The sequence below is a fragment of the Venturia canescens genome, chromosome 7 (genome assembly GCF_019457755.1).
Source record: "Venturia canescens isolate UGA chromosome 7, ASM1945775v1, whole genome shotgun sequence".
NCBI lineage: Eukaryota > Metazoa > Arthropoda > Insecta > Hymenoptera > Ichneumonidae > Venturia > Venturia canescens.
In genome coordinates this window covers 10,714,722-10,739,540 of record NC_057427.1, presented here as the reverse complement: position 1 = coordinate 10,739,540, position 24,819 = coordinate 10,714,722, and the positions used below count along the sequence as shown (strand labels likewise).

General features: G+C 35.9%; 5 protein-coding genes across 15 annotated transcripts; 2 read left to right on the top strand and 3 right to left on the bottom strand.

The window, feature by feature from the left end:
• Positions 1 to 9: 9 nt before the first annotated feature.
• LOC122413883 (uncharacterized) lies at positions 10 to 2,384 on the bottom strand. 2 transcript variants are annotated; one of them, XM_043424545.1, is made up of 5 exons: positions 2,103 to 2,384; positions 1,565 to 1,652; positions 1,408 to 1,486; positions 1,201 to 1,329; positions 10 to 376 (listed from the first exon to the last, which is right to left on the bottom strand). In XM_043424545.1, exons 2-5 carry the CDS (start codon positions 1,634 to 1,636, stop codon positions 150 to 152), a joined length of 507 nt encoding a protein of 168 aa, XP_043280480.1. In that variant the 5' UTR covers positions 1,637 to 1,652; positions 2,103 to 2,384; the 3' UTR covers positions 10 to 149. The 2 variants fall into 2 exon arrangements, with proteins under 2 accessions (XP_043280480.1, XP_043280479.1); XM_043424544.1 differs by having other exon boundaries at positions 2,131 to 2,383.
• LOC122413864 (nuclear exosome regulator NRDE2) lies at positions 1,782 to 8,739 on the bottom strand. The gene is made up of 9 exons (XM_043424502.1): positions 8,494 to 8,739; positions 6,555 to 7,484; positions 6,327 to 6,473; positions 5,841 to 6,109; positions 5,396 to 5,724; positions 4,658 to 5,195; positions 4,427 to 4,576; positions 3,992 to 4,167; positions 1,782 to 3,854 (listed from the first exon to the last, which is right to left on the bottom strand). Exons 1-9 carry the CDS (start codon positions 8,561 to 8,563, stop codon positions 3,599 to 3,601), a joined length of 2,865 nt encoding a protein of 954 aa, XP_043280437.1. The 5' UTR covers positions 8,564 to 8,739; the 3' UTR covers positions 1,782 to 3,598.
• Positions 8,740 to 8,939: 200 nt separating this feature from the next.
• LOC122413875 (popeye domain-containing protein 3-like) lies at positions 8,940 to 18,456 on the top strand. 9 transcript variants are annotated; one of them, XR_006261646.1, is made up of 10 exons: positions 8,945 to 9,626; positions 9,724 to 9,798; positions 10,669 to 11,086; positions 11,767 to 12,134; positions 12,418 to 12,575; positions 12,662 to 12,905; positions 13,399 to 13,564; positions 14,449 to 14,810; positions 15,538 to 15,567; positions 16,037 to 18,456. XR_006261646.1 is itself a non-coding variant. In XM_043424527.1 (8 exons), the coding sequence occupies exons 2-8, from the start codon at positions 10,864 to 10,866 to the stop codon at positions 16,102 to 16,104; spliced, it is 1,254 nt and encodes a 417-aa protein (XP_043280462.1). In that variant the 5' UTR covers positions 8,940 to 9,626; positions 10,669 to 10,863; the 3' UTR covers positions 16,105 to 18,456. The 9 variants fall into 9 exon arrangements, 3 of the variants coding, with proteins under 3 accessions (XP_043280462.1, XP_043280463.1, XP_043280461.1); XR_006261647.1 differs by lacking the exon at positions 9,724 to 9,798 and having other exon boundaries at positions 8,945 to 9,312; XR_006261650.1 differs by lacking the exon at positions 9,724 to 9,798 and having other exon boundaries at positions 16,040 to 18,456.
• On the bottom strand, positions 18,455 to 20,287 carry LOC122413885 (ashwin-like). Of its 2 annotated transcripts, XM_043424546.1 has the most exons (5): positions 20,128 to 20,287; positions 19,937 to 20,040; positions 19,635 to 19,834; positions 19,302 to 19,461; positions 18,455 to 19,023 (listed from the first exon to the last, which is right to left on the bottom strand). In XM_043424546.1, exons 2-5 carry the CDS (start codon positions 20,012 to 20,014, stop codon positions 18,973 to 18,975), a joined length of 489 nt encoding a protein of 162 aa, XP_043280481.1. In that variant the 5' UTR covers positions 20,015 to 20,040; positions 20,128 to 20,287; the 3' UTR covers positions 18,455 to 18,972. The 2 variants fall into 2 exon arrangements, with proteins under 2 accessions (XP_043280481.1, XP_043280482.1); XM_043424547.1 differs by having other exon boundaries at positions 19,937 to 20,287.
• Positions 20,288 to 20,392: 105 nt separating this feature from the next.
• On the top strand, positions 20,393 to 24,812 carry cutlet (chromosome transmission fidelity protein 18 homolog). Its single transcript, XM_043424503.1, has 10 exons — positions 20,393 to 20,586; positions 20,655 to 20,876; positions 21,281 to 21,419; positions 21,529 to 21,721; positions 22,086 to 22,753; positions 23,026 to 23,366; positions 23,489 to 23,733; positions 23,821 to 24,083; positions 24,215 to 24,491; positions 24,565 to 24,812. The coding sequence occupies exons 1-10, from the start codon at positions 20,523 to 20,525 to the stop codon at positions 24,760 to 24,762; spliced, it is 2,610 nt and encodes an 869-aa protein (XP_043280438.1). The 5' UTR covers positions 20,393 to 20,522; the 3' UTR covers positions 24,763 to 24,812.
• The last annotated feature ends 7 nt before the right edge of the window (positions 24,813 to 24,819 follow it).

The following is a 24,819-nucleotide window of genomic DNA, read 5'->3' as shown; positions in this document are numbered from 1 at the left end:
TTCATTGAATAATGTATTATTATTATTATTATTATTATTGTCATTATTATTATTATTACCATACATAGTTCAGCAAAGAAATGATCGTACGTTTATTCTATTATAAATTGATAAATATCTACCCACCAAGCCAATCTAGTTTTGTGTAATTAAATTTTAATCGAACTTAAAAAATTTGCGTCGATCAATTGAAACAATGCATTCGATGCGTTTCTCCATTGATTCGAAGCGTTTCGCAGCTGACAAGCTGATTCCTGAACGGTTGATTCGCTTTTCACCAATTGACGGTTAACGGCCATTAGTTCTTGAATACCTTGGCTGATTGTACCCTCGCTCAGCCGAACAACATTTCTGCTCAATGATTCGTTGCACTCGTCTGTTCACAGGCCGAAAAGAAATAAACATTTGAAGCGTACTGGCCTCACAATAGTTAAAGAAGAAAAAGATACGTTCGCGTAAAAAACTGCAAAATATTTGAACAACAAACGCGCTTGGCATTCCGTACTGCTTTTATTGTCGATTCATTCAAATAAATCGAAGAAATGCTCTATTTATAAATGAGACTGTTCATGAAAATTTACATAATACAACGTTCGTTGAGATTTTTTTTTTACTATAATATTGCACTTATTAAAATTTGATTCTCATTTATTCTATTGAACATAATTATATTGGCGAGATCACTTTCAACAAAATTATTCCATTGTTTTGGAAGAATCATGAAAAGTAGCTTCGTTTTTTAAGAAGGTAGTTAAATATTTAGACGTACATATCGTGGCGCTAATTCCGAAAGATTTTTTAGCAAAAAATTTAACGGTTTATCCATTTGTGCGAAGCACTTTTTTGTGCCAATTTTATTCATTATGAACACTAAAGAAAAACGAACAGCAATACAAAATCCTTTTGGTATTAGTGCCCGAAAAGTTAACGAAGGATATTATAGAAAAATGAGAAAATGATTGGAAAAAAAATGGCATGATCGATGAATCAATGACCGAGTCGTTGATGGCATTACTGTCATCAGTACTATACACAGATTGAGTGGATAAATATTCTATACTCTGATTTACAATTGTATGTATATTCCCATATTAATTAAAGATCAACTCTTGTTATCCGTCGTATGAAATTGAGATTGAGGAAAGAAAACAATGCTTGTCAATAAAGAATCATTGGCAAACAATTTGGATGTTGACTTACGTAATTTTTTATGCAATAAACTGTTGTACTTGATGAAACTTTTATTAGAGTGAGAGCGTTGCGTGTCCGAGTATGGAGGACAAGCAGTCACATCAATGGCTGCACTCGCACTACTCCAGCTCATACCATCTGTGCATCATGCGAAGAGTGGAAAAAATAAAATACTTGAACCACGGTATTGCAGAGAAGACATATTTTTTTTTTTACCATCGTCAGACTCTGTTGCTTCACCAGAAATAATTGTTCCAGAAGCATGTCGTTCTTGAGCTATGGCGAATTTTGTCCCCTGAAAAATAAACAAAAAAGAATAAACATAGAATGAGAAAAAGGTAAACAACAAAACAAAAATTCATCAAAAACTTACTGTGCTTACTCCAACTGTATCATCGTCAGATTCTGGAGCTTCACCAGGCACAATGACAGCTCTGATATCCATATCTATTCTTCAATATCTACAATAAAAAAGTCAGGGTTTTTCCTTATATTCAAATTGATCTTTGAAAGAAAAAAAAATAGTATAGAAAGCAATTTCATTTAAACTGTGACATTGCCCAAATTATTTTCTGTTCGTTGTACGCATGTTGATCTCAAATAACTTTATTCATAATTATAACGTGAACCTTTTTTAGTCCACAGTACAGGATTTCATATAATTTTTGTAAAATATAGTTTTTTATTGACAAAAAGACAAATTCACATGTATTTTGTGTTTTAGGTTAGATCCGAATATATGTATATATCACAATATTCCTGTATAATATTTTCATGTAGCGATTCTCGCTATAATGTACAATTAATTGTCTCAGTGTTTAATTTTTCAATTGGTAAATATGGATCTTGAGACACTTATAAGTTTAACAAGGATGAAAGAATAGATTTTTTTGTTTTGTTGCATATCATACACTTATACATAACAGCGATAGTTCATACGTGCGAGCTCCAAAGCGCCAAAGATTAGCAGCACGTCAACGTGACTGCGGAGGAGCCAGAAGGAGCTCAAGAGCAGCTCTTTACCGGGCTTCTCTTGTCATGCGCGCGCGTTCGATTGTTCGCGTATGAATATACAGGATGCTTCAGAATCAACGGTTACTCATCTTAAGAGTATGGATCAGTCAACTAACCTCACTTGGAATTTTCGAAATCGAAGTTCTCTGACACAGTTTGACCGATTAAAAAAAGGCTCTGTCAGCCTACGCAGAACGATGGCAAAAATCGACTGACAGAGCCTTTTTTTAATCAGTTAAACTATGTCAAAGAATTTCGATTTCGAAATTGCAGAAATTTCGAATATGCAGCAAATTTGCACTCACGGTGGCGAGAGAGATAGCTGCAATTTTCGAAATTTAATATGTTCGGCACGGTTCGATCAATAAAAAAAAGCCCCTGTCAACGTATTTTTGCCATCTTTTCGCGTCCGCTGACAGAGCCTTGTTTTGATTAGTCAAACGAGAGCGGAGAATTTTCATTTCGAAAATTCGAGGTGAGGTTAGTCGACTGATCCATGCTCTTACTTAAGTTTAGGATACAATTTGAATCGAATATTCCTGTACACTCTTTTGTATCGAACTCACTTCTGATAAATTATTCATTCGTTGAAATTGAAAAATACGGTCTTTCGAGCGGGTACTGCTGAAACGGTTCGAGATAGAAAAAACTCTAGGTTTAATCTCGTAAAGCAAAAAATTTCCTACAAAAAATCCCCTGACAGCACTTCTCTATTTCGAGAAGATTAGCCCTGAAAGCGGAAGGAAAAAGTTATTTTTTGTATCTTCGATCCGTTTTCAGAACTAAACTATTGGAAATGGAAAAATCTTGCAGGGAGCTCTTTTGTAGGCGATTTTATACTCTAAAATATTTGCCCTATGGTGTATTGTCTCTCATCTCGAATCATCGCAGCAGCACACGCTTTGATAGGTACGTGCCTTTTATAATTGACTTTACATCGAGACGAGATCTGATAAAGAATAATACGAGAGTTCTAGACGTCAATATTTGTTTTGAACTGTTTGTTTGTCTTTTGGACGATAAGCCGTAGAACAGCGTATATATTAACATATGATGACGCCGAAGTTTGCAACGTTGAAGTCTAAACGAAATAAACGAAAAAAAAAAAAAAAAATTTGTAATTCTCCGATTTCGTTCCTTTCCTAATTTGCAATTCGTAGTTCAACGTCATAACACATGTATAATAGGCAATAATCTATATGCAAATGTCTGTATGGCAGTCTCATCCCTAGACTATACAAATAGAATAACGAATGGAAGAAAGATTAACGATCGAGTGGTCTTAGGTTTTCCAAACTAAGAATAAGAAAAATGAATGTCATGCAAGCAACACAAATACAGCAGGATGCAGCGATCGCTACTATTCAAATAAATGTTGGGCGACAAATAAACATTATTCGCCTCTAAGGATATGAAGCTCCTCTGGTGTGACGTGCATTCGCAGGTCCTTTTCGCGAATGACGTCCTGGATTTGGGTGAGGAATTGCGGAGCAACTTCAGCGACGTCAATGTATATGCTCCTCGACCATGGGCACTGGGCGACGCTCTCGTGATAAACTTCTTCGCCTCTCTCTTGAGAAAGATTTTGTTCGCGAAGTAACAACATCAGTAATCGCCAGACTAACGGGCAATGTCGGATTTCTGCAGTTCTATAAGATCAAATAATACGAGTTTAGACGTTATCACGTTGCGAGTTTTTTCCAGCATTGAAAATAATTTCCAAGAAATATTAGACGTTACTCTTCGCACAGGCTCTTGTACGTGTTTATTGGTCAATTTCATGTACCTGGCAAGGGTTCGATGGAAATAACGCAATTTGTTGTTCGCCGCGATAACTGCGTCCATCATCCCCTTCTCGTGGGACGAGTTAATTCTGGCACGTCGAGCTAAACAAAATGAAAGAGCTTGCCAAGGTCTATTGATTTCCTTTCTCGTACTCAACTTCCAATTAGGTAATTCACTCTGAAACGTAATGTAGGAAATATGAGTAATGATGCGATTTCGTAACAAAATATTCATGAATATCAGCATGCAGAAGTGAACTGACATAGAAGAAAGTTGCCAGTAATTTTCTGAAGTTAATTTAATTCATCGAAATTCATCGAAAATATTATGAGACAAGGATTGGATTCTTAACTCAAATTTTCATGTTAAATTATTTGTCCAGACACAATGATTTGAGAAAAGAAGTAAATATTGAAAAAAAGGACTTCCGATTTACCTCGATTGCAGCAAAGACTGAGAGGAAGTAAAAATTGTCAGGATAATAGTTGAGAGCGCTGTTTAACTTTTCCAGGAGTCTGCTGTAACCACTAGGAGATCTCTCGTACATTAATTGAAGAATAACGATCTGGTTTTCGTAAAAACGTTCCTGAGAAAGAAAAAAAAAACAAAAATATAAAGTTACTGTGCAGGACACGGGGGATCGAGTTTATGCGTTCAAACGACTCACGTGCATGTACTTGAAATCCTTCGAGTGTTCCAAGCAGGCATCGAAAATGGTAAAAATTTCAGAATCATTGCGATTATTCACGTAAAGAAGATATACGTAACAGGCCATCTGATCGCAGATCGAAAAAGGCAGGAAATGTTGATCCAGTGTTCGTATTTCTTCGGAGAGCGGTTCGGCCAAAAATTTCGTTAAACACCCGTGCAGATAAACCTCGACGAGTTGGATATCTTTCTGCGGCCAGTCGCTGGGAAGAATTCGGCACAAAACGTTGTTCACTCGAGTTTTCTTCGTGAGATTGTAAATTCTCACGTCGAGTAGAACTTCGACCAATGTCCTTTGCAGGTTGAGAAGAGCGACTCGATTATCTTCGTTTGTTGTTGAAGCGGCAGTATCGATAGCTTTCTCTAGGATCGTTACACAGTTGTCAACGCGGCCCATTTCACGTTCTATCAACGCGTATTCTCGATAAAAATAAAGATTATTTCGATTTTCTTCTTTTTTCAGGAACTCTTTGAGAATTCCTTTCAATTTTTTCCGCCTGTAAAAATATTATTATACAAAAACGGTTAAAGCACATTGTGGAAAAGGATTGATAACTTATTGGAACCCTAAATTTCGTTGAAAATTAGTTCAATATTTTCTTTTTACCCCCGAAGAAATTAATCGATTAATTGATCAGTTCAATTGGTTAAAAAATTTTATTTTTTAATTTTATGAACGAATTCGAAATTTTCTCACCGATTCTCACTCTTAATCTCATCTTCGCAAAGATAAACGAGCATTCGTTCGAAACGTAACCACCAAATGTACAAACTCGTTCTCTCTGTAGGAGACGAAAGACTCTCGGCTATCGCACGAAATGTGTCCCGGACGAAATCGAGATAGGGCTCTTGTGCCGGATGAAAACTGAGATATTGAGGGCCGGAGGTTAAACCGCCGGCTAAAATTCCTTTAAGCAATAATTTTCGTTGTCGGTAGCCCGCCAATTCTCCCACCATTGGATAAAACATTGGGAGCAATGGTTCTACCGAATCGATCGTCCAACTGCATTTTTCGAGCCCCAAATCCTAATGATCAAAGAAATTCATATTTCATTTATTCTCAGACTCCATAATCGGATTCAAATGTTATCAATGTATGACGATATCAAAATAAATGGAAAAAGTGTAACAAATCAAATTACCTTCAGTATTGAGTCACTCGTAGGCAAAAGAGGAACTTTCAGGACGATGAGAGCATAAATTGCTAGTCGCATGTTAGACTTTCGGCTCATCATGGAATGAACGTAATCCGTAACGTCTTCGGGCGATACAAAACGATGGGAATCTCCGACTACTTCCAATTCTTCACGTTTAACACCGATCCAGTGACAATTTTCTCTGAGTGATTCAACTCTGAGCCACAACTGATTCAACGGCAATCTCGACGTCAAGATGACTTCCTCCAGTTCAACTGGACGTTAACAATCGAATCATAAATAGTAATTAATCAGAAATCGGTCTGATAAAAAAATATGTCGATAGAAAAGATAAAATACAATAAAAATAACTATCAACAAACTATTAAAATGTTTAGGTGGTAAAATTTTCGAAAGTCGAAATTCAGTGATATTTTAGTTGAGATACTGGGCGAATATATTAATCTAGAATTCAATAATATTTGAACATACTTAATTTCTTTTCGTCGATAGATTTTTGAGACGGCAGGGCATCCATGGAAAGACTGAGATTCAAGTTGAGGTTCATTCTTAATGTGAGCCACATTTGTTCCCACAGCCCAGCCTGTCTCAGGAAAACGAGACAGTGGAACAGCATCTCTTTTTCATATCAAAAGAGATAACAATCATCAAACGGAGGTGTAGACAATGAAAAGATGTTTCAAACGTGCGATGACTCACCCAAAAGTCTTCCATCACGTTCTTCCCAACCGAACAAGCATCCGTGCGTAAGAGTGCTAAAACACTTGGTATAAATATTCATAATTTTTGGTACGGTACAAGCAGCAACGGAGCTTTGAGTAACCATTATGAAAGCTTGCCAAAGAGATACATTGTCAGTATTCTTGTTGAGGAGGCTTTCAATCTTATCAGAGAGTTGATCCGCCGGATATATCTCGCCCATTAGAGCGAGTTTCTCCTTCAACAGTTCTTTCGAAGAAGGATTTATCTCAAGGGCTTTTTCAATGACGGATAATTTTTTTTGACAGATTGCTGTTTTATTCTGCTGACTGGGAGAGTTCCCAAAGCGCTGTGCAACATCTTGGAATTTGACATATTGGAGCCAGAGTTCGACGTCGTGCGGGGAAGCCGCTAGTTTTTCGTTGAATTCTCTGGTCAGTACTTTGTGCTCGTCCTCTTGTGTGGGAGCGTGACTTTCTATCGCAGATACAAAATCTACGTTATTTGTACTCATTCTCATTGAGCCTAATTTTATGAGAATTTCCATATTGCTTGCATCTTGCAAAGGGGGCCCTATATTTGTTGAGTAATAACGAATTACTGTCTCTTTCTTCTGAGGCTGGAAATCATGAGGCAAGAAGCCCAAAGAAGTTCGCATGTAGAAATATTCTGGTCTTATTTTAGCAGGTAAAGTACCGACCAAACTGTTTCCCGGGTCTCTACGTCTCTGCTCATAATAAACATTTTTCACTTCTGGCTCGTATGACACTTTTGCTTTGCTTTTCCCCAGTGGACTGGTTCTATACTTATTCTGTGCGTATATCTCCCACAATTCCTCTGGCTCATCATCCGAAGACTCAGATGATAGTTCGACTTTTGATGTTCCAGGAAAACTTGAATTCTTCAGCCAATTCTCCGAACCACCAACAGCTGTGGAGAAAATAGTTTGTGCCTTTTCAAAACACTATCTACAGATTTTTTTCACTAGATCGTTTTCGAATGATGAGTCAATTATTCATCAGTGAATTCTCATTTACAGAGAAACATGTGAAGAAGTTGTTTAAAATCTTTGTCACTGTTACATGATAACTTCAAAAAATCATTTCAATTGTTGAGGCTCATTATGCATACATGTGCTTATTTCTATCGCATGGATACTTTTACTATGGACCATGTACTCAAATCCAACAATTTATTTTTTTCAAAACATCTCTATACTGGAGTAGAAAATTACTCTTATTTATATGCAGTGTTCAATTATTTCAAAATAATAATAATAATAAAAACCATGACAACGATGATAATTTTTACGTAGGTAATTGGAATTATAAACTGTACCTGTTACATACTATTTTTATTGTTACATACTTTGTTATACATATTATTTTCATTTTTATTAAAGACCAAAAAGAATGATGTGGCATTTTGTAGATTGTGAAAAAAAATTGCTTCAAACAGGGAATTTGACATTTCTATGAGGGGAATAACTTTGATAAGAGGTCTCAAGGTTAGCATTATTTCTTTCCAAATATTCACCTATAAAAATTTAATTGTTCTTTGCAATAGAACCGTCTCTATATGATTTACCACAATATATTATTAAACTTCTGGTTTGATAAGGAAAAATTACACTCAAACAAATTTCATGTGAAATTTTAGCAGTACATGGGCTGGGCAATAAAACGCCGTGATAACGTTTTTCTCGGAATTATGACTATACTTCGAAAGTGCATGAGTTTATTGCAATTCCTAAACAGTTGATCAAAAATAAATTTTTCAAGCTGTGTATTTATATATCTGTATCAATTTAGACGCGAGTATCTTTCCTTAAAATTATTGCATTTTCTTATCACTAACGAAGAATGTAAACAAAGCGTAAGCGTTAGCCTCAATATAATTCTAAAGATATTCACGATATATTCACAACCAAATCATTTACCTCCAAGAATTTCGCAGTTATCATCATTCAATGAGCGTAGACGAGTTTTGTACGCGGGAAATAACGACATTACGCCGATTTTCAGATTTTCCTCCAATAGTATACAAAAACTACTATAAATATCAAATTTTGGAGTTGTTTTGTACACTTGGAAACGAAATTTAACATTCCATGGTGTTGTCAGGTTCGTTGGCAACCGGTAATGGCCTCTGCACGGCTGGCATAATAACTGCTGCTATAGTGCTGCTCTGTTATCGCTCTGTGTGTTGCTCCCTATACATAAAAGTGATTTTGCTCTAAACAACGACAAAACACACACAAGCATAAGTTCTGTGTAGCCTAATATTATAACAATGACGGCTAAAAATTGCGTAAATAATTCCCAAGATATACCAATAATTAAAAATAAAATGTGTTATTTTATTGCGCCAACAGCAGTGCTTGAAACTATCCGCGAATGTCTCGTGTATCCACGCGCCCGCCGCTCGCTGCCGTCGTGCGATCACTTCGCAGGACTGCATTTCGCTAAGTGTTGCCTGCGGTATCGATGGTTACATTACATTCTTCCGCACGCTTGTTTTGTAATTCGAAATCTAAATTAATCGTAGCAGCCAATATATTTGTTAAACCCCTTTGATGATTAGTGTAGAACAAACGTGTTCAGTCCCATTAAAATTCATGCTTTGATAATAGAGTTTGCCCACTGTTGAGGTTTTATCTGAATTTTCGTGATGAATCATTCGTATATTTCATTCGTTAGAATATATACGTAAAAGATCTTTTCATCAAGGGGAAAAAATGTAAAGACCCTCCAAGGGGGTGAGTGAGTAAAGTGCTCTATTCGCTGCGAGTGTCATGTCCTATTCGCGTATCAGAAAAACAAGTTTAAGACGGTTCGTCGTTTTTTGCTTTGCTGTGTGTGACGTGTGATCTTTGCAATGTCAAGTGTGTGATACATAAGAGAATAGTATTTGCATAAGTAACTATAACAAACAAACAGAAATTAATTTCACGATTGAAAAGGAAATAACGAGCTCTCTTGTTAATTATTTTCCTTCGATCGTGGACAGACAGTTTTGTTATTTTTTTCATCCAACAATCCGCCGATTTCTATACATCGCCAACGACGATACGTACGTGGGTTCATCGCATTTTTATTATTGATTTCAATATATACATTGTGTTTAGCAATAAATCTTGTACCCTTTTTTTCTGCAATTCCTGTTTTAGCAACCCATAAATGAAATAATATGCGGTGTATTCAATAGTCTGTTCCTCTAATGGCTCGGAGAATTCGAAGATAGGGTAACCACCTCAGCCTAGCTCAATTACAAGCTGACCTACATTGTTGACATCACCCCCCTAGCATCATCCTCAGCGGCGTCCTTTAATTGCATTTCTCATAATTAACCACTCAATCACCTCTCATTTTATGTCAGTTACGTTTCTAGCTATACTCCCGAACTATTTACAATTACGTTTTAGGTGAGAATCGGACCGAATTTCTTTCGTCTACATGTACATATCAAATAATAGCCATTTTCGTAATTATCGAAACTTCATATTCGAATAAATTAACGATCGTTAACTTTCGCTAAACGATAACTGTTAGTGGGTTCTCGGGAAAATTCTCATCTCTTCGAATTACTGTTAACCGTTTTCATTTAAAAAGATAAAAAAAAACGTTGAAACAAATTAAATTGTGACAACGATATTTTCCACTTAATAAAGGAACCAAAATTCCTTCAGTAATTACAAATTCAAAGAATAATAATTGAAGATTTAATTCATTTCTGTCTAGTGGTTTCACCGATAAGTGATCATTGCCTTTCCACAATCTATTCCCTATTTGCTAAATACCCAATTGATAATGATGGTATTAATAATTAATCAAAGGTCAGATTTTTGGTAACATACAGATAGATTAAAGCATACGGTCTAATTTAATAAAAAATCATTTTTGTTTTGCTTCATTATGAATTCTATGGAATTTTCTTTGTACTCTCCTGCCTAATTTCATATTGAGACTTCTAACAATTTACTAATATTAATTTTGCCAAATTAACATTTCTGAATTTGTTCTATGTTATATATTCATTATTATTGATAAAATTAAAATATTAATCTGAATTATTCATATTAAGGTAAACCATTCTTGCAATTTTTTTCCCACAGATTTTCAAATGGAAAGTTAGCCAAGCTCTTAACGAAATGTGACGGAAGCAGATAACCTTTGTTCGGCTAAGAGAAAAATAGAAAGCAAATAAATTGCAGTGGTGGCAGTAGCAGCGGCAACAGCAGAGTGTGGAGCAAAAAACATTTGATTGTCGATTCAGCAGGATTTGTGGTAGAGGGATTGGTAATGCGGGGATGTGGATTCGTTGGTACCGAATAGGAGGCCGAGAAGGCTGTGGCATATCCCTACCGTCCCTTCTTTTATTGTGCTGGTGTCATATAAGCGTTAATGCCAATCTGACAAATGCCGCCATACCCAATATTCCTCAAAGTCCCGCTTCATCGGAAGTCTCACTGCCGACATCGACTAATCAGCTTGACAGCGAGTGTAGAAATGTGACCGCCGACGGAAATACGGGTAAGCCGCTCTTCTCTTTTATTTCAGCACCATCAAAACATTTACTCCCTTTCATGTTTACACATCTTCTCAAACATTGTTTACTTTAAGATGGACGAAAATTGACTAACTGGGATAAAAAACTCGTATACTATCTGCACATTTTGTTTGAAAATAGAAACTCATAATTTAGTTTGGCATAAAAAGGTGATTAGTTTCCTACAAGTATTAACTAATAGCAAATTTTTTCTGAAATGCTTTTCTTACACAGATTTTCCTTTTTGAAAGGCAAGCTTATTCGCACAATTTTTTGCTGCTGAATGATAGAGATAGAGAAGATAGATAGCCCGATAGAGCTTGCCATCCCTCAAAATTCTCTGAAACTTTTGCACTGCATTTTCTGTAAGAGTGAGCAAACATTTGGTTTTCCCACATCTTGATTTTAGTGCAACTGGAAAAGAGATTCTGAAGAGTCAAAAGATAGCAGCAAAATGTATTTAGAGTAAAATATTAAATGAAATCGAATCTGTGATGAATAAAATCTGCATTTGTCGACCATCCTTCAACTCTAATTTCTGTGATATTCAGACATCAATTAATAACTTTGTAGTAACTTTAATAAATGATTACATGCACAGTGATGGAGTTTTTTGTAATAAGAAAATGAGGTTGGCTAATGTTGCGTTGAAATACAATTGCAGGTGCGGGACTGAGTGTAGTGAGCCACAGTCCGACTTACCCCCATCCGCCGATAGTGCCTCCAACATTTTTCAACGGAGCTTTCACTTGCCAGCCCTATCACGGCTTTTATGTCAATCACATTTACTTTCAACTGGCGAACGCCTTTTTTTTGCTATCGCATCTTGCCCCCAGCGGGATACACGGAGTTTTGTATTTGCGTTCAACACTCCTCGTTGGCTGCGCCTTTCTTGCTCTCTGGGGTTGGACCATAGCTTGTTGGCTCGATGCCGCCCTCTGGAACGCACTCTTCGTCGCTATTAATTTTCTCCACGTTTGCATGCTGCTCTACAGGCTCAGGCCTATTAAATTCTCAAGAGAGATTGAAGAGGTATTCAGTCATTCATTATCGCATGGGAATCAATTCGAATTTCGAGGTTTTTTTCTTTCAACAAGAGCTATACTTTCATTTTTACAATTTTGTCAGGAACAATTAAAAGTACAAATAAAAATGTAGATAGTAAACATATACAATCTGAAGAAAATACAAACTCGTTTTTTACTCGGAATTCGCTTTAAATGAAAATAAAGCACTTTCATGTCAAACTCACATTTCTATTATATCATTATTTTCTAAACTTTTCTCCTTTTTGTCTCTCCTGTCATTGTTGCAGGTATATGCTGCCGTGTTTCAGCCTCTTCGTGTGTCACGACATCAATTCAAGAAAGTACTCAGCTGTATGAAAATAATACGACAATTGAAATATCAGGAAGTTTATGCCCAAGAAAAAGTCACCAAGGTTGACTCGCTCTCCTTAGTCCTCTCTGGAAAGTGAGTTTTTAAAATATCTTAAAGAATAGAAATAACGTCGCGTTGATTCGAATATGTATGTATTTTATAACCAATTTTTCTTTCAGACTAGTCGTGTCACAAAACGGACGAGCACTTCACATAGTCTTCCCCCATCAGTTTCTCGATTCGCCAGAATGGTTTGGCGTTTCGACCGATGAATATTTTCAAGTCTCAATAACTGCGATGGAGGAGTCGAGAATATTGCTTTGGCACCGTGACAAATTGAAATTAAGCATAATGAGCGATCAATTTCTGCAGGCAGTTTTTGATCACATACTCGGCAGGGACGTAGTCAAAAAATTGATGCAGGTATGCACAACAAAATAAGTAAACTATGCAAGACGAAAAAAAACTTTGTAATGGTCACTTTTTATCTTGATGGAATCTCTGATCCGGAAAATTCTCCTTTCGTATTCTACAATATTAGCCTTTAGAAAAAAAAAACAAGAGTTGTTATTAACTCAAAACAAAAAAATATTCCATTTGAGCGAACAATTTGAAAATTTACATAGAATGAACCGTTCGAAATCCAAAGCGAAATTTTTAGTGTATTCAAAAAATTTGATTTCGGTTGCAAAAAATGAAAAAAAAATCCGGTCTTCAGTCCGTTTGTTTGAAAGTTTGTTGATATTCCTTAGTTAATTATCTACATTTTCTCTCTGATAATAAAACAATATCAGCGGAACTTGAAAAAGGAAAATTATAGCGCACTTGCTTTATGAATTGATCGTTCGACACGAGCACACGTATATACTGGAGCGTGCAATTATACAAGGACATTTGAATCTTGTTTGAGAAACAGGTGAGTGAAACAATGGCAGCGAGCGGTCATCAACAACAGAACGGTCAGGTAATCGGTCTCGGTGGAATGCCAGGAATCGAGAGTGATCAAGAGACTAAACTTTTCGTGGTGAAAAAGACGGGTGACAGTCAGGGAATAACAGCATTGATAAGTCGTCAGCTTCAAGGTAACGGAACCACCAAACATTTTTTTTACCTCCATCCCGCCGTTCAACAGGTGTGAAAAGAGGGAACTGAGTAATCGTAAATTATTAAAAATACGAAAATCGAAAGATTCACTGAATTACTCAATTGACGTGTTAAGTCGTCTCGAATTTTATTCACCGAATCGAATCCACCGTGTAGTATTGTTTTGAAAGATTTTGCACAAAAGTCAGGTTCGTTAATCGATTGTACCAGTTCTCATAAACTGTGTAGAAATGTATAAACGTTATTTATGTATTTACAATAGCATTCAGTATTATTTAGTACACAAGTTACGTGCAACGTTGCTAGTTTGCATTTTTTTTTCTATCTTTACATTTTCTTTTCATTTTTCGCTGCTGCATTATCATTTGTTTCACATACAGATTTGATATTGTTCTTGCGACGACAAAAATCCGATATCCGCCGTTTTAATCGGTTCGGAAGGCATCATTCCTCGTTGTACATATTTACTTACTATTTTTCATTTTATTTTTACAATTACTAGATTAAATATAGAACGAGACGATTGATGAGTACGTTGGAGGCGATGTTCATAGGTGCTCATAGAAATTGTTATAAATTTTTTAGACCTACACTTACTGTTCCGCGCAAAAGTACTTTTTTCTATCAAAAAGTGAGATAAATATTAAAAAAATAAAATTCGATGGGAAAATCTGTGAAATTCCCTGTTCGTTGACGTGCTGATCAATCGCTGAAGTATCTTTTGAGCATTGGTAGGCTCGCAGAGACGAAAAGGAAGTAAAAACTGACGAAGCAGTTTATTCGTTTAGGAAATCATTGTCATTATTATAATTTTGCACCTATATATTTGTTTCTTTTTTGTTGGTTTTTTCGTTTGGGTTAGAGGAAAGAGTGCCGCTGCTGTACACGAGCCCCGATGTGTTGAACAACGCACTACATCATCTAAACCACCTTCACGCGCCCTACATACTTCCCGTGTATCCTGAGCGGAACAGCAATCGATCCTCTCCAACAGAATCCTCGCGTACGAGTTCCATGGCTCCTTAGAAAAAAAAACCAAAACAAAAACAAAAAAGAAAGAAAAAAACCAAGCCCATATAAGCTACCAGCAAAAAACTGTGATCCTGAGACGCGCGTTTTCGTTGGATTCGTAAGAAAAAAAAAAGAAAAAAAAATATGTAAAGAGGCCATTGCTACCACAGGGTAACTCTACCCGCGTTCTTTTGTCCCGGTTACAATACCCAGGTGAGTTAATTTCCATTCCTCTTATGTCTCACTTTCTCACATTCTCTGTCTCGCTATTCGTTCTTTTCCGCTTATCGGTAATACACAGTATAAGTGAAAAAAATAAAATTTTCAAAAAACTCATGCAATTTTGGTAAATATAGAGAACAACTATGTGTGTAATCGATTGAACATAGATGAAATATTGTTTGTGATTGAAATCGCTTACTCGAAGTATTCTCAAAGACCTCAGCTCGAGAAATCTAATTTGTCTTCCCACTTGTCGTCCCCTCTTACCTCCTTGACTGTCTGAGAGCACCATTTTTTTGGCCATATCCATCGCCGCATATTTTCCTCGGCACGATACTCATTGTTTTCTTTGTTTTTCTTTTGATTTTTGTTATGTGCACTCGTAGTTTTTATTGGTAGACATGAGACATTTTTTTCGTTTGCGATGAGAGAGTTTTTGTCACGATTCTATATCTACAATTTGATTAAGAATCAAAATCGTCTTGTTGAATTTCTTCCACGACTTGACCATAGACGTTATTGTGAGATTATTTTTTTTTTATTTTTTTTTTCGTTCACATTCCTTACATTCGGTGTATCAATTATTTATTCAAGGAATATATTGTTCGGAGGTTTTAAAGGAACAAGACATATCGGTTCCAGTCGATTCTGTTAAGGTCGATCGAATGGAATATTCATTTTTTAGGTAGTATAATGATGTTTACTTTTGTTTGCCTAGGTTTGCCTAGGATTAAATACTATTACTGTGGTAAGTTTTTATATGACGAGTGTGATTATCTTTATTATTTTATTTATTGCAAAAAATTCCCTATCAATTTCGTCGTTTTTAATTCTATTAGTCAAATGTTTTTCAACAATTTAAATATTCCTGATATTTCGAATGTTGTTTCTGTTTGAATATTAACGTATAATACACTGGGCCGCAAATGGACAGCGGATTTTCGGAAAACGATAATAGTGGGGGAGATTTTTTCAATCATGGTAAACCATTTGGGGTGAAACTAGTTGTCGAACATTGAGGGTCTTGGTTTCATTGCTTTCCATCGATTCGAACCAAATTTTCATTTGAATTAACGAAAACACGAACAGAATTATTATAAATAATCAATAAATACTGGAATTGATTTTTACAATTAAAATACGTCTCATTTGAGATCCAGTTTATCAATAAAACTGTAAATTGCAATTGCGTACGTTTTTTTATTTTGTTTCCGCAGCAGCAGGAGACCCAAACGCATGGCGATTAGGACGGATTGAAGAGACTGATCACGAAACACCAGTTTGAGAGACAAACTACAATTGAACTCTTTTGCCGATTGGCCGAGCATCCTCCACAGTCAATAAGAATAAAAGTCGCATCCTGCGTTCAACTAAGCCAATTATTTATACGGTATCAAAGAAGGAAAAGGTATATCTTAGTCCATGCTTCCAAAGTCATTTTTGTTCGTTTACAAAACGCAGTAAGAGATTCATAATATCATGGTTTTTCATTGTTTTATTTATCCGTTCATTCGCGCAGCTTACTTATGGTGGCATGATCGATGCTCGAACCAAGAGCTCGGTCTTGTATTTCTTCCGCATTACTTTTCCATTTCCGTATATTGACGTTATTTTTTGCTACGTATATGAAAGTTTATTTGTAAAATGATTCTAAAACATTGTTTTTTTTTGTAATGAAATGTAAGACTCATAATCATGGAACAAAAATATTGAAACAAGAAGAAAAACGCATGGTTGAGACTTCTAAGTGGAGACGGTTGTATAACAAAGAAAATCAATATTTGTACGGATAAGAATTCAATGGAGGAAAAAATTACTGTATGCTGATAAAGGCGTTTGGATATTGTTTCATAAAGATATTCGTCATGATAAATACTAAAAGAAATCGCTGGAGACACTAGAAAATGAGATATATTGTTGTACTTAAGTCGATTGCGAAAAAATTTGTTTTTCGTGTGACAAATATGTGTTGTGATCCGTACAAAGTTATTATTTTTAGAATACTGTGAAAAAAATAGCAACAAAGTGCATAAGAATTCGGAAAAATATTTGTTTTTCGTAACGTTGATTATTTTAAAATTGAAAGTGGATGAAAAAAGAAATTGGGTTCGTGTCAAGAAAAAAAGTGGCAGGATCAACATAACAATGAATCAATTGATTGGAACGTCTCATTGCATTGCCATTTTCCTTTATTCGTTTTTATTAACAATATGGCAATACCGCTCGTGGGGCTTCCTACAAAAGTAGACAGACGATTTTAATGGACGTGACTGAGAGGAAAAGAAAAACAATCTAATGATCTGTCTTATAAATAACGGAGGATATAATTTATCATGGAGGATGAATTTCGAAGTAGGGTTGTCACTAAATTTTCCAAGCCCCAAAAAAATGTATGAAAAAAAACCAGAAAACATAAAACGGAGGAGCACAAAAAATGTAGAAAATCCTCGAGACGATAGCATTGCCAAGCAATGCTATCGCCTGTTATACGCAATTATATTTAATAAAATGAAGAAAAAGAACAACAAAAAATAAAGTCAAATTTTGTAAGATCGCCACGCGCGTCTTTTACTTGTCGAGCCGTACTTATAAACATATACACACGCACTAAACGCAGACTCCTTCCTCCACTCTACTTTGTGGTTAAAAGCTTATTCTTTTGTACGGTGAAAAAGTAGTCGAAAAAACAATGAAGAATGAAAAAATGATTCGGACCATCGAGAATTTCGTTGGTCGTGGGCTATGTACGGATGAGACAAGTAAAAAAACGCTCCATTATAGCGATAAATCGCGTATTTGAATAATATAAAAGAAAAAACGAAATACGAAAAAAAAAAAACACCCACAGTCCGAGGCGATAAGTTGTTGTACCTAATGCATCGCACTGTGATTCATAAGAATGAAGCGGTTAAATGATGAGAATTTTCTAAATAAAAACCCATTGAAAATGCATTAAAACACAACGTTCAAAGGTAAATATTTGATGAAGGAGCAAATGAAAAAAGAAAAAAAAGATCGAAGAGAAGTTCTCCAGCCTTCTACGATTGAATATACGGTGATACCGCAGTGCAAGCTGTAAATACACGTTATAAATATGTATATATCGTAAAGATGATACTTAAAGAGATTATACGAAATATTTATGATCGATTCGCACTCGAATACATTATTTTCAGTCCAGTTATCCTTTTTTACCTACGGTTAGGAAAAGGGAAATATTGCTTTGTTTGGTCGAGTTTGAAATTCGTTGGCAGCTATATAACGAGACGCTCAAATATATTGCTTACAATTGTTTGATAATTTGCTTTCTGACTTTTGAAATGTTTTCATTGATGAATTGAAGGAACATTGAACGACCAATACTCGAACATGAATCTATTGACAACTGCTTGTGGTGCGAAACGATCGTAATATTTGTGAGAATATAAAACAAAATAAAACTCCCGTATGCCTTGACAAACGCGTATATTGTTGAGTGTAGATATATACCATTTAATGCAATTTATATATATATTAAAAGAAAAATGCATGTGACGACGAGGATCGCTGTTACACAGCGTCAAAGTATACATACGTATAAGTGTATTACTACTGTTTAGAGATCTCATATAACATTAAAAGAAACGTGAGACGTCTACATTTTGTACGTTATTTATTTTCCTACATCATTACAAGAAACATCCTCTTTGCTATAAGGTACAGAGCCAAATTTCTTAAGATATTAGCAAATTCCAATTATTTGCGTCATAATTACTTCAGTTGTCAACACATTCAATTAAACAAACCTTCTATTCTACATGGAAATTGCACGAAATGAATTTTTTTTTTTGAAAAAACGATTTTAAACGATTTTTTTATAAGACTAAGTTTATTATTTTGCAGTCCGCAGACTGCAGAGAGTCAAATTTTAAAGTTACCAAGAGAAACTTTAAAAAAACATTTGTCACTGTGTCGGTGAAGGAAGAGCTTGAAGAATTAAAAAAAATCATATTAAAATAAAACTGCAAGTAATAAACACGACCATGTAACCTTACCGAGCAGCGCTTACAAAAGTTATTGTTTCGTCGAGATAACGCGTCACACAATCTGAATAGGAAATTGTAGTTTCTTTTACATTCGGTAAGAATGTATTGTAATAAGGACCAACGATACTTCACGGCCACGTAATTTTTTGCCTCTTTTTCGATTCCGAAACTGAGCAAATCTATGAAAAAAAAAGTTCATTTCAAATAATGATTTGGATTGTTGGTACGCAGTCAGGGGTTACACAGATCCAAAATTATCCACTAACTGATTTTTTTGCAGTCATTTTTTTAAGAAACCTTTGATACAAAAAAGAATTTCTCATAAAAACTTATTGTTTATTGTCTTAGGAAATGACAGGAGTATAACAGGATCCAGGAGCTACTAATCCAAGGAATTCAATGAGTCACGTTGAACCCTTTTGGGTACCATATTTTTCAAATGAATTTTGATACATACTTGGTTTTTTCTCTTGGCATCGTTTTCAGGAAGATTGCCATTGCAATTTGAATCGGTTAAACGAATTCTTTTTGATCCTAGCAATGTTTCATTTGTCGGTGAGTCCATTCTATTCTTCGTACCTGTTTTTTTTTCTAACACTAAACGCTCACACGATGAACTGAAAAAGTTTGTTATAACATCTGTGAAAACATTTTTTGTACTACATTTAATGTTATTTTTGACTGAAGTTTTTGAATGTCTCACAGGATCACAAGCATATGATAACTCATTTTTTTTTCAGTGTCCGCCAAGGTATACAAATATGTAATGTTCAAAATAAAAGTAACTTACGAGGAGTTTGGTGTACTCAGACTGGAACTTGAAATTTCGCTTTCCTCTTTCCTCTCCACTCCTCTCCGGTCATTCAATCTTTTGCCCAGTTTTCGAGATACATTGTATTTCCGTTGAGGTAGTGGCATTGCTATTCTCTTGAATATTTCCACTAACTCATCTCTATTGAGATTTCTAGATATTGGCAAAGCGATACAGCTCTGTTGGCAAAGTGATTGTCAAAAAAGTGTGTAATAGAAACGTGAAATGGATATAGAAAGATAACTACTATTTCGAACTAACATAACCAAACATTTACTCACATTCTCCAATATTTCACACAAAGTTGCTTCCGAGAGTAACTCGGGATGGCACATTTGATATGTTTCTATTTTACTCATTTTGTTCTTGAAATAGTGAATTTATCCTGAATAAAGAAAAAACAGATAACGGTTTCCATGGACAAAAATGATAACACGATGTGATCACGGATAAACTATGCAGGACTTCTCACGTTTCAACTTCAAGACTGGCAACGATGTATTATCGTGCTAAAATGTCTCAATCTTTATATTCGTTATTCTTTGTCGGGTTCGTTGTCAATGTGTTATGTGATTATTACTTCAACCATATCACAAGAAATCCCAATCTTCCCCCGATAATGCGTGAAAACAATCTGATACCTGATGACGACCGGTGTGTTCAATCTATATACACATTACACAAATCAAATTATTACCAAACAATCATAGTACTTGATTCATCCGTTGATCGAAGCGCCACGAGTTTCCCGCCAAATTTTTTACACTTCTCATCTGTATTTATATGTCAAACTTATTAGGTTATTTTTTTGGTCCTGATGCTGACAATCAGAAATCAGCACGATTTTATTGAAGGTCTATCTAGAAAATGGACGAGTTTCCTGATCCCGATGAGGAATTTGATTTGATTGTTGATCAAGATCAATCGCCAGGTATTTTTTCCGTCTCCTGTCATTTTCAGTTGTTAAAATTTCAACTATATACAGTTTTGATTTTACAGCAAAGAATAAAACCAACAATGTATCAAATGACGTTTCGATCGAAAGCTCAACGCCAGCTGTACTGCACTGTAATGCTTCCCAAACCTCTGATCAAGGTAATAGATCAAAATCGCAATTGCAATCCAGCAGTGAATCATTTCCCACTGAATCGACTAGGAAAAGAACATACGAAGAATTGTTGCAAGATTTCGGAGATATTTTCACGGATGATGTGAATTTAGGTACGCATGAAAATATTGAAATGAAAACATTTCATTCACTTGCTATCAATAATCTTACTTATCGTGAAATGTCAGGTTCCGTAATTAAGAATTCAGTTATTTTTTACAACGAAATGTAAACTGTTACCAGGAAGTAGTCATTTCAACTTTACTTTGTCAATACTAAAGTACTCACATACCAATAAGATTAATAATTTGCCTCAGAAAGCATTGTAGTATATTTACTGTATTTGAGAAACTAGTAGAAAAACAATTATCATACCGGTAAATTCATACCCAGCAGCTTGAAAAGATTTCAAGTATATTGTTTTTATATTCCACACTAGAAAAAGTAAAAACTTGTAAACTATTCTTATTTTACAACTAATTGTTGGATTTTATGTGACATTATGTTTTCCACGCAGCTGAATTTTGTGATCCAAAAGATAAAAGGCCACGATGGAGCGAGCCAGAGGCAGTCATAGAATTAATTCTGAAAGAGAGAAAAAAAAATCGAATGGTTCATAATGGTCTTGAAACAATAAAATCATCAAGCCAGAAAAAGTATGTTTTTGTTCAATTTTTTTTGCAAGATCAAGTTGATTAGCTCTTCAACATGACAATTTTGGGTGCGACTAACAAATGGTTTCCATGATCTATCTTTCAATGGCAGATCATCAAAGGATTCTATATCAACGACGGTACCATCATGGAATTTCATAGCTCTAACAAGAGTCTCTGACTTTCAACGAGTTTATGTGAGAGTTGGTGAAAATAGACGAGAAAAACAATCTATAAATACACGACCACCTTCTGATCTTTTTCAACTACCATTCAGTGATCTTAAACGTGAAGCTGAAGAGATTGTAAGAAAGCCTTTTTTCATTCTACTTTACGCTGAATAATGAAAAAACAATGGGAATGACAATCGCGAAACATTTGAATTGAAAGGTCAATGCAATACAAACATTGATTAATTCGCTATTGCATCCTCTGTCACGAACATGAAAAAAACTCATCAAACTTGGATTAGAATGATATCGATATTTAATAAGTGTTATTGAAAGTGTAACAGAATTCAAGTTCGCATCATTGGAATTTTCTCAAATATATGAATTATTCGAGTAACCTCAATGGAAAGCAGTCGAATTCTTACAAACATTGTTGAATTTTAATACGTGAAAATTGTTAACTCTCATTAGAAAATAAAGGAGTTTAATGAAATTTCAGATCTTAAAAAACGCAGCACGAGCTTCGAGTCTATCCGAGATCGAATCGATTTCAAAAAAATCGGATGATCAGTTGTGGGTAGATAAATATCGTCCTCGTACCTACATGGAACTACTGACTGATGAGAGCGTAAATAGGGCTTGTCTACGATGGTTGAAATTGTGGGACAAAGTCGTATTCAATCGAGAAATTACGAAACGACGAAAAAAGCCTGTAGACACACAGGCGTTTGGATTCAAAAATTTTGGACGTAAAATCGAGGATGAAGGTGTCGACGCGAGAGGTTTTCCGATCCAAAGAATAGCTCTTTTAAGCGGTCCTCCCGGTCTTGGAAAAACTACGCTCGCACATTTGGTCGCCAAGCATGCTGGCTACAATATTGTCGAGATAAACGCGAGTGACGAGCGAGGACCGGAAGCATTTCGAGAAGCGCTTTTGGCGGCCACGGAAATGCGCTCTTTAATCGGAGACGATCCAAAACCAAATTGTCTTATCCTCGATGAAATTGACGGAGCTTCGGCAGCTTCGATCGAGCTTTTAATCAAATATGTTCAGGGCAAACTTTTGCCCAAGGGAAGGAAGAACAAAGAAGCGGCCCAGAAAAATAAGGATGGCTGCAAAAGACCAGTCATTTGCATATGCAACGAAGCTTACACTCCTTCCCTCAAGTAATTTCTTTTTTGTCTACACTATTCTCATTGGTTAATCTTTATTTTTTAATTCCATTCCATTGCTGTGACATAAACAATGCATTTGAAAGCATTGCGATGAAAAAATATCGAAAACACCGGTTTTTTGTTCACATTCCAATGTTTGTGAAAGAAAACTTTCATACAATCTTTTGACTACTTTAAAAAAACGTCATTATCGGTTGAGTAATCAAACTTTGGGCAAGGCATTTTGAAGCGAATTCGATGATGATGATTCTCGTCTTTTTCAGACCTCTACGAGGGATGGCTTTCGTAATAACAGTACCAAAAATCCACTCTGTACGCTTAGCCGATCGTTTGGCGATAATAGCTAGGAAGGAAAAGTTGAAAACCGACCAGGGAGCTCTTCTACAGTTGGCCGAACGTTCGGGGTGCGACATACGATCTTGTCTCTGTGCTCTCCAGTACATGGGAGAAGCTTGCAGTACCACAAATTTCCATCTCGGTTTGAAAGACACGAAAAGAGGTCTTTTCGATTGTTGGAAGGATATTTTACAAGTGCCATTGGCGAGGGACGGTATTGTTCCTATTAAGGAAAGAGTCCAGGTCGTTTTGAAAGCAGTTTACAGTGGTATGAGAAGAAAAAAAATGAACGTTGAAATCGTCATTGCTATGAATTTTTAGAAATAATTTCAATAAACAATTTCGTAGATAACCGGTTTAATTTATCCATTTGTACGTCTTTTGCAACAGGTGAAACAGAACGAACGGCTCAAGGAGTTTTTCACAATTATCCGGAAGTGTGTGTGCCGAATATGAATAAAATATCGGAAACCCTGCAGTGGTACGAGTTTTATGACGAAATCACGAATCTCGTGTTGAAACGACAGGATTGGCGAGTAATGCCTTACGCGAATTACGCTTTCGTCGCTTTCCACTTTGGATTTGCCAATAACCAGCAGTTCGTCAAGCTCAATTATCCTTACGCTCCAACCGAAGTGAGTCCGAAATACTCGAAACACTCTGGGATTTCGAAATATCATGATAGGATGCCTCTGAAAATTGAACTTTTGTTTTTCCAATAGGCCAATCAAAAATTGAGTAAAACCTTAGCCATGCTTACGGCGACTAAACAATCTTATAACCAAGATATCGAAACACTTGCACTGGACATAACGCCCTTTTTGCCACAATTACTTACGCCGAAACTTCGCTCAGTTTCCGGTCATCTTTATTCGCCCAATGAGCGCGCCGATCTTACTCGTCTCATAAATGTTTTACTCGAGCTTGGTCTGTCTTTTGTTCACACCAAGAGCGATGATCGAAGCTTCGATTATACTCTCGATCCGTAAGTTCGTTGCGATGATTTTTCATTAATCTAATAGTCTTTATACCAACTATGTCGTTATTGAATAGAAATAAGTTATCGTTTTTTTTTTAATGCTCATATCAAACTTCATTTTCCAAATTATTCTTCAGGAATTTGTTGGAAATCGGTATTTTGCCAGATTGCAAATTGCGTCGATCAATGCCGTACGCCGTTAAGCAAATAGTAGCTCAAGAATTGGAAATTGAGCGCGTGAGACGAGCGGAAAAAAGTGGCGCGACTGGTCCAAACAAATCCACCGGAAGTGAAGGGACATGGAGAAAAATAACGAGGGCGAAAGAGCCACCGGAAAAGACAGTGAACGACGAGCCGGTTGTACCAAATCATTTAAGACAATTAAAACCGAAATCCATTGAGCCTAAAAAGAATGTCAGTAAAAATTTACCCCAACATTTTTGTCAATTTACCTCCGGCATCATTCACCAAATTTGTTTTCTTCTAGGGTTATATAAATTTCTTCGAAAAGTTCGTTCCAAAACCGAGCAACGATAAACAGAAATCACCGGGTACATCGCCCAAAGGACCAAAGCCGATTCATCGTTTTCGTCAAATATTGATCCAACACGGTGTTTGGTACAAGTACAAAGAAGGGTTCAGCAATTCGGTTCGTCGTGAAGTTAAAATGGCTGATCTTCTTTGACGAGTCCGTAGGAAAACAAAGAAATTTCAGCGAAGGGTGAGCGAGCGTCAGACAAGC

Coding starts and splice junctions, on each gene's coding strand:
- LOC122413875 (XM_043424526.1), top strand. CDS start 10,864: ATGTGGATTCGTTGGTACCGAATAGGAGGCCGAGAAGGCTGTGGCATA. Junction 11,087..11,766: donor GACCGCCGACGGAAATACGG/GTAAGCCGCTCT, acceptor ATACAATTGCAG/GTGCGGGACTGAGTGTAGTG. Junction 12,135..12,417: donor TCTCAAGAGAGATTGAAGAG/GTATTCAGTCAT, acceptor TCATTGTTGCAG/GTATATGCTGCCGTGTTTCA.
- cutlet (XM_043424503.1), top strand. CDS start 20,523: ATGGACGAGTTTCCTGATCCCGATGAGGAATTTGATTTGATTGTTGAT. Junction 21,420..21,528: donor AAATCATCAAGCCAGAAAAA/GTATGTTTTTGT, acceptor TTTCAATGGCAG/ATCATCAAAGGATTCTATAT. Junction 24,492..24,564: donor CCATTGAGCCTAAAAAGAAT/GTCAGTAAAAAT, acceptor GTTTTCTTCTAG/GGTTATATAAATTTCTTCGA.
- LOC122413883 (XM_043424545.1), bottom strand. CDS start 1,636: ATGGATATCAGAGCTGTCATTGTGCCTGGTGAAGCTCCAGAATCTGAC. Junction 1,487..1,564: donor ATACAGTTGGAGTAAGCACA/GTAAGTTTTTGA, acceptor TTTATTTTTCAG/GGGACAAAATTCGCCATAGC. Junction 1,330..1,407: donor AGCAACAGAGTCTGACGATG/GTAAAAAAAAAA, acceptor CATGATGCACAG/ATGGTATGAGCTGGAGTAGT.
- LOC122413885 (XM_043424547.1), bottom strand. CDS start 20,014: ATGAGTAAAATAGAAACATATCAAATGTGCCATCCCGAGTTACTCTCG. Junction 19,835..19,936: donor TGTGTGAAATATTGGAGAAT/GTGAGTAAATGT, acceptor CTTTGCCAACAG/AGCTGTATCGCTTTGCCAAT. Junction 19,024..19,301: donor ATGCCAAGAGAAAAAACCAA/GTATGTATCAAA, acceptor TTTTTTTCATAG/ATTTGCTCAGTTTCGGAATC.
- LOC122413864 (XM_043424502.1), bottom strand. CDS start 8,563: ATGTCGTTATTTCCCGCGTACAAAACTCGTCTACGCTCATTGAATGAT. Junction 6,110..6,326: donor TATCGACGAAAAGAAATTAA/GTATGTTCAAAT, acceptor GTTAACGTCCAG/TTGAACTGGAGGAAGTCATC. Junction 5,725..5,840: donor CGAGTGACTCAATACTGAAG/GTAATTTGATTT, acceptor TTTGATCATTAG/GATTTGGGGCTCGAAAAATG.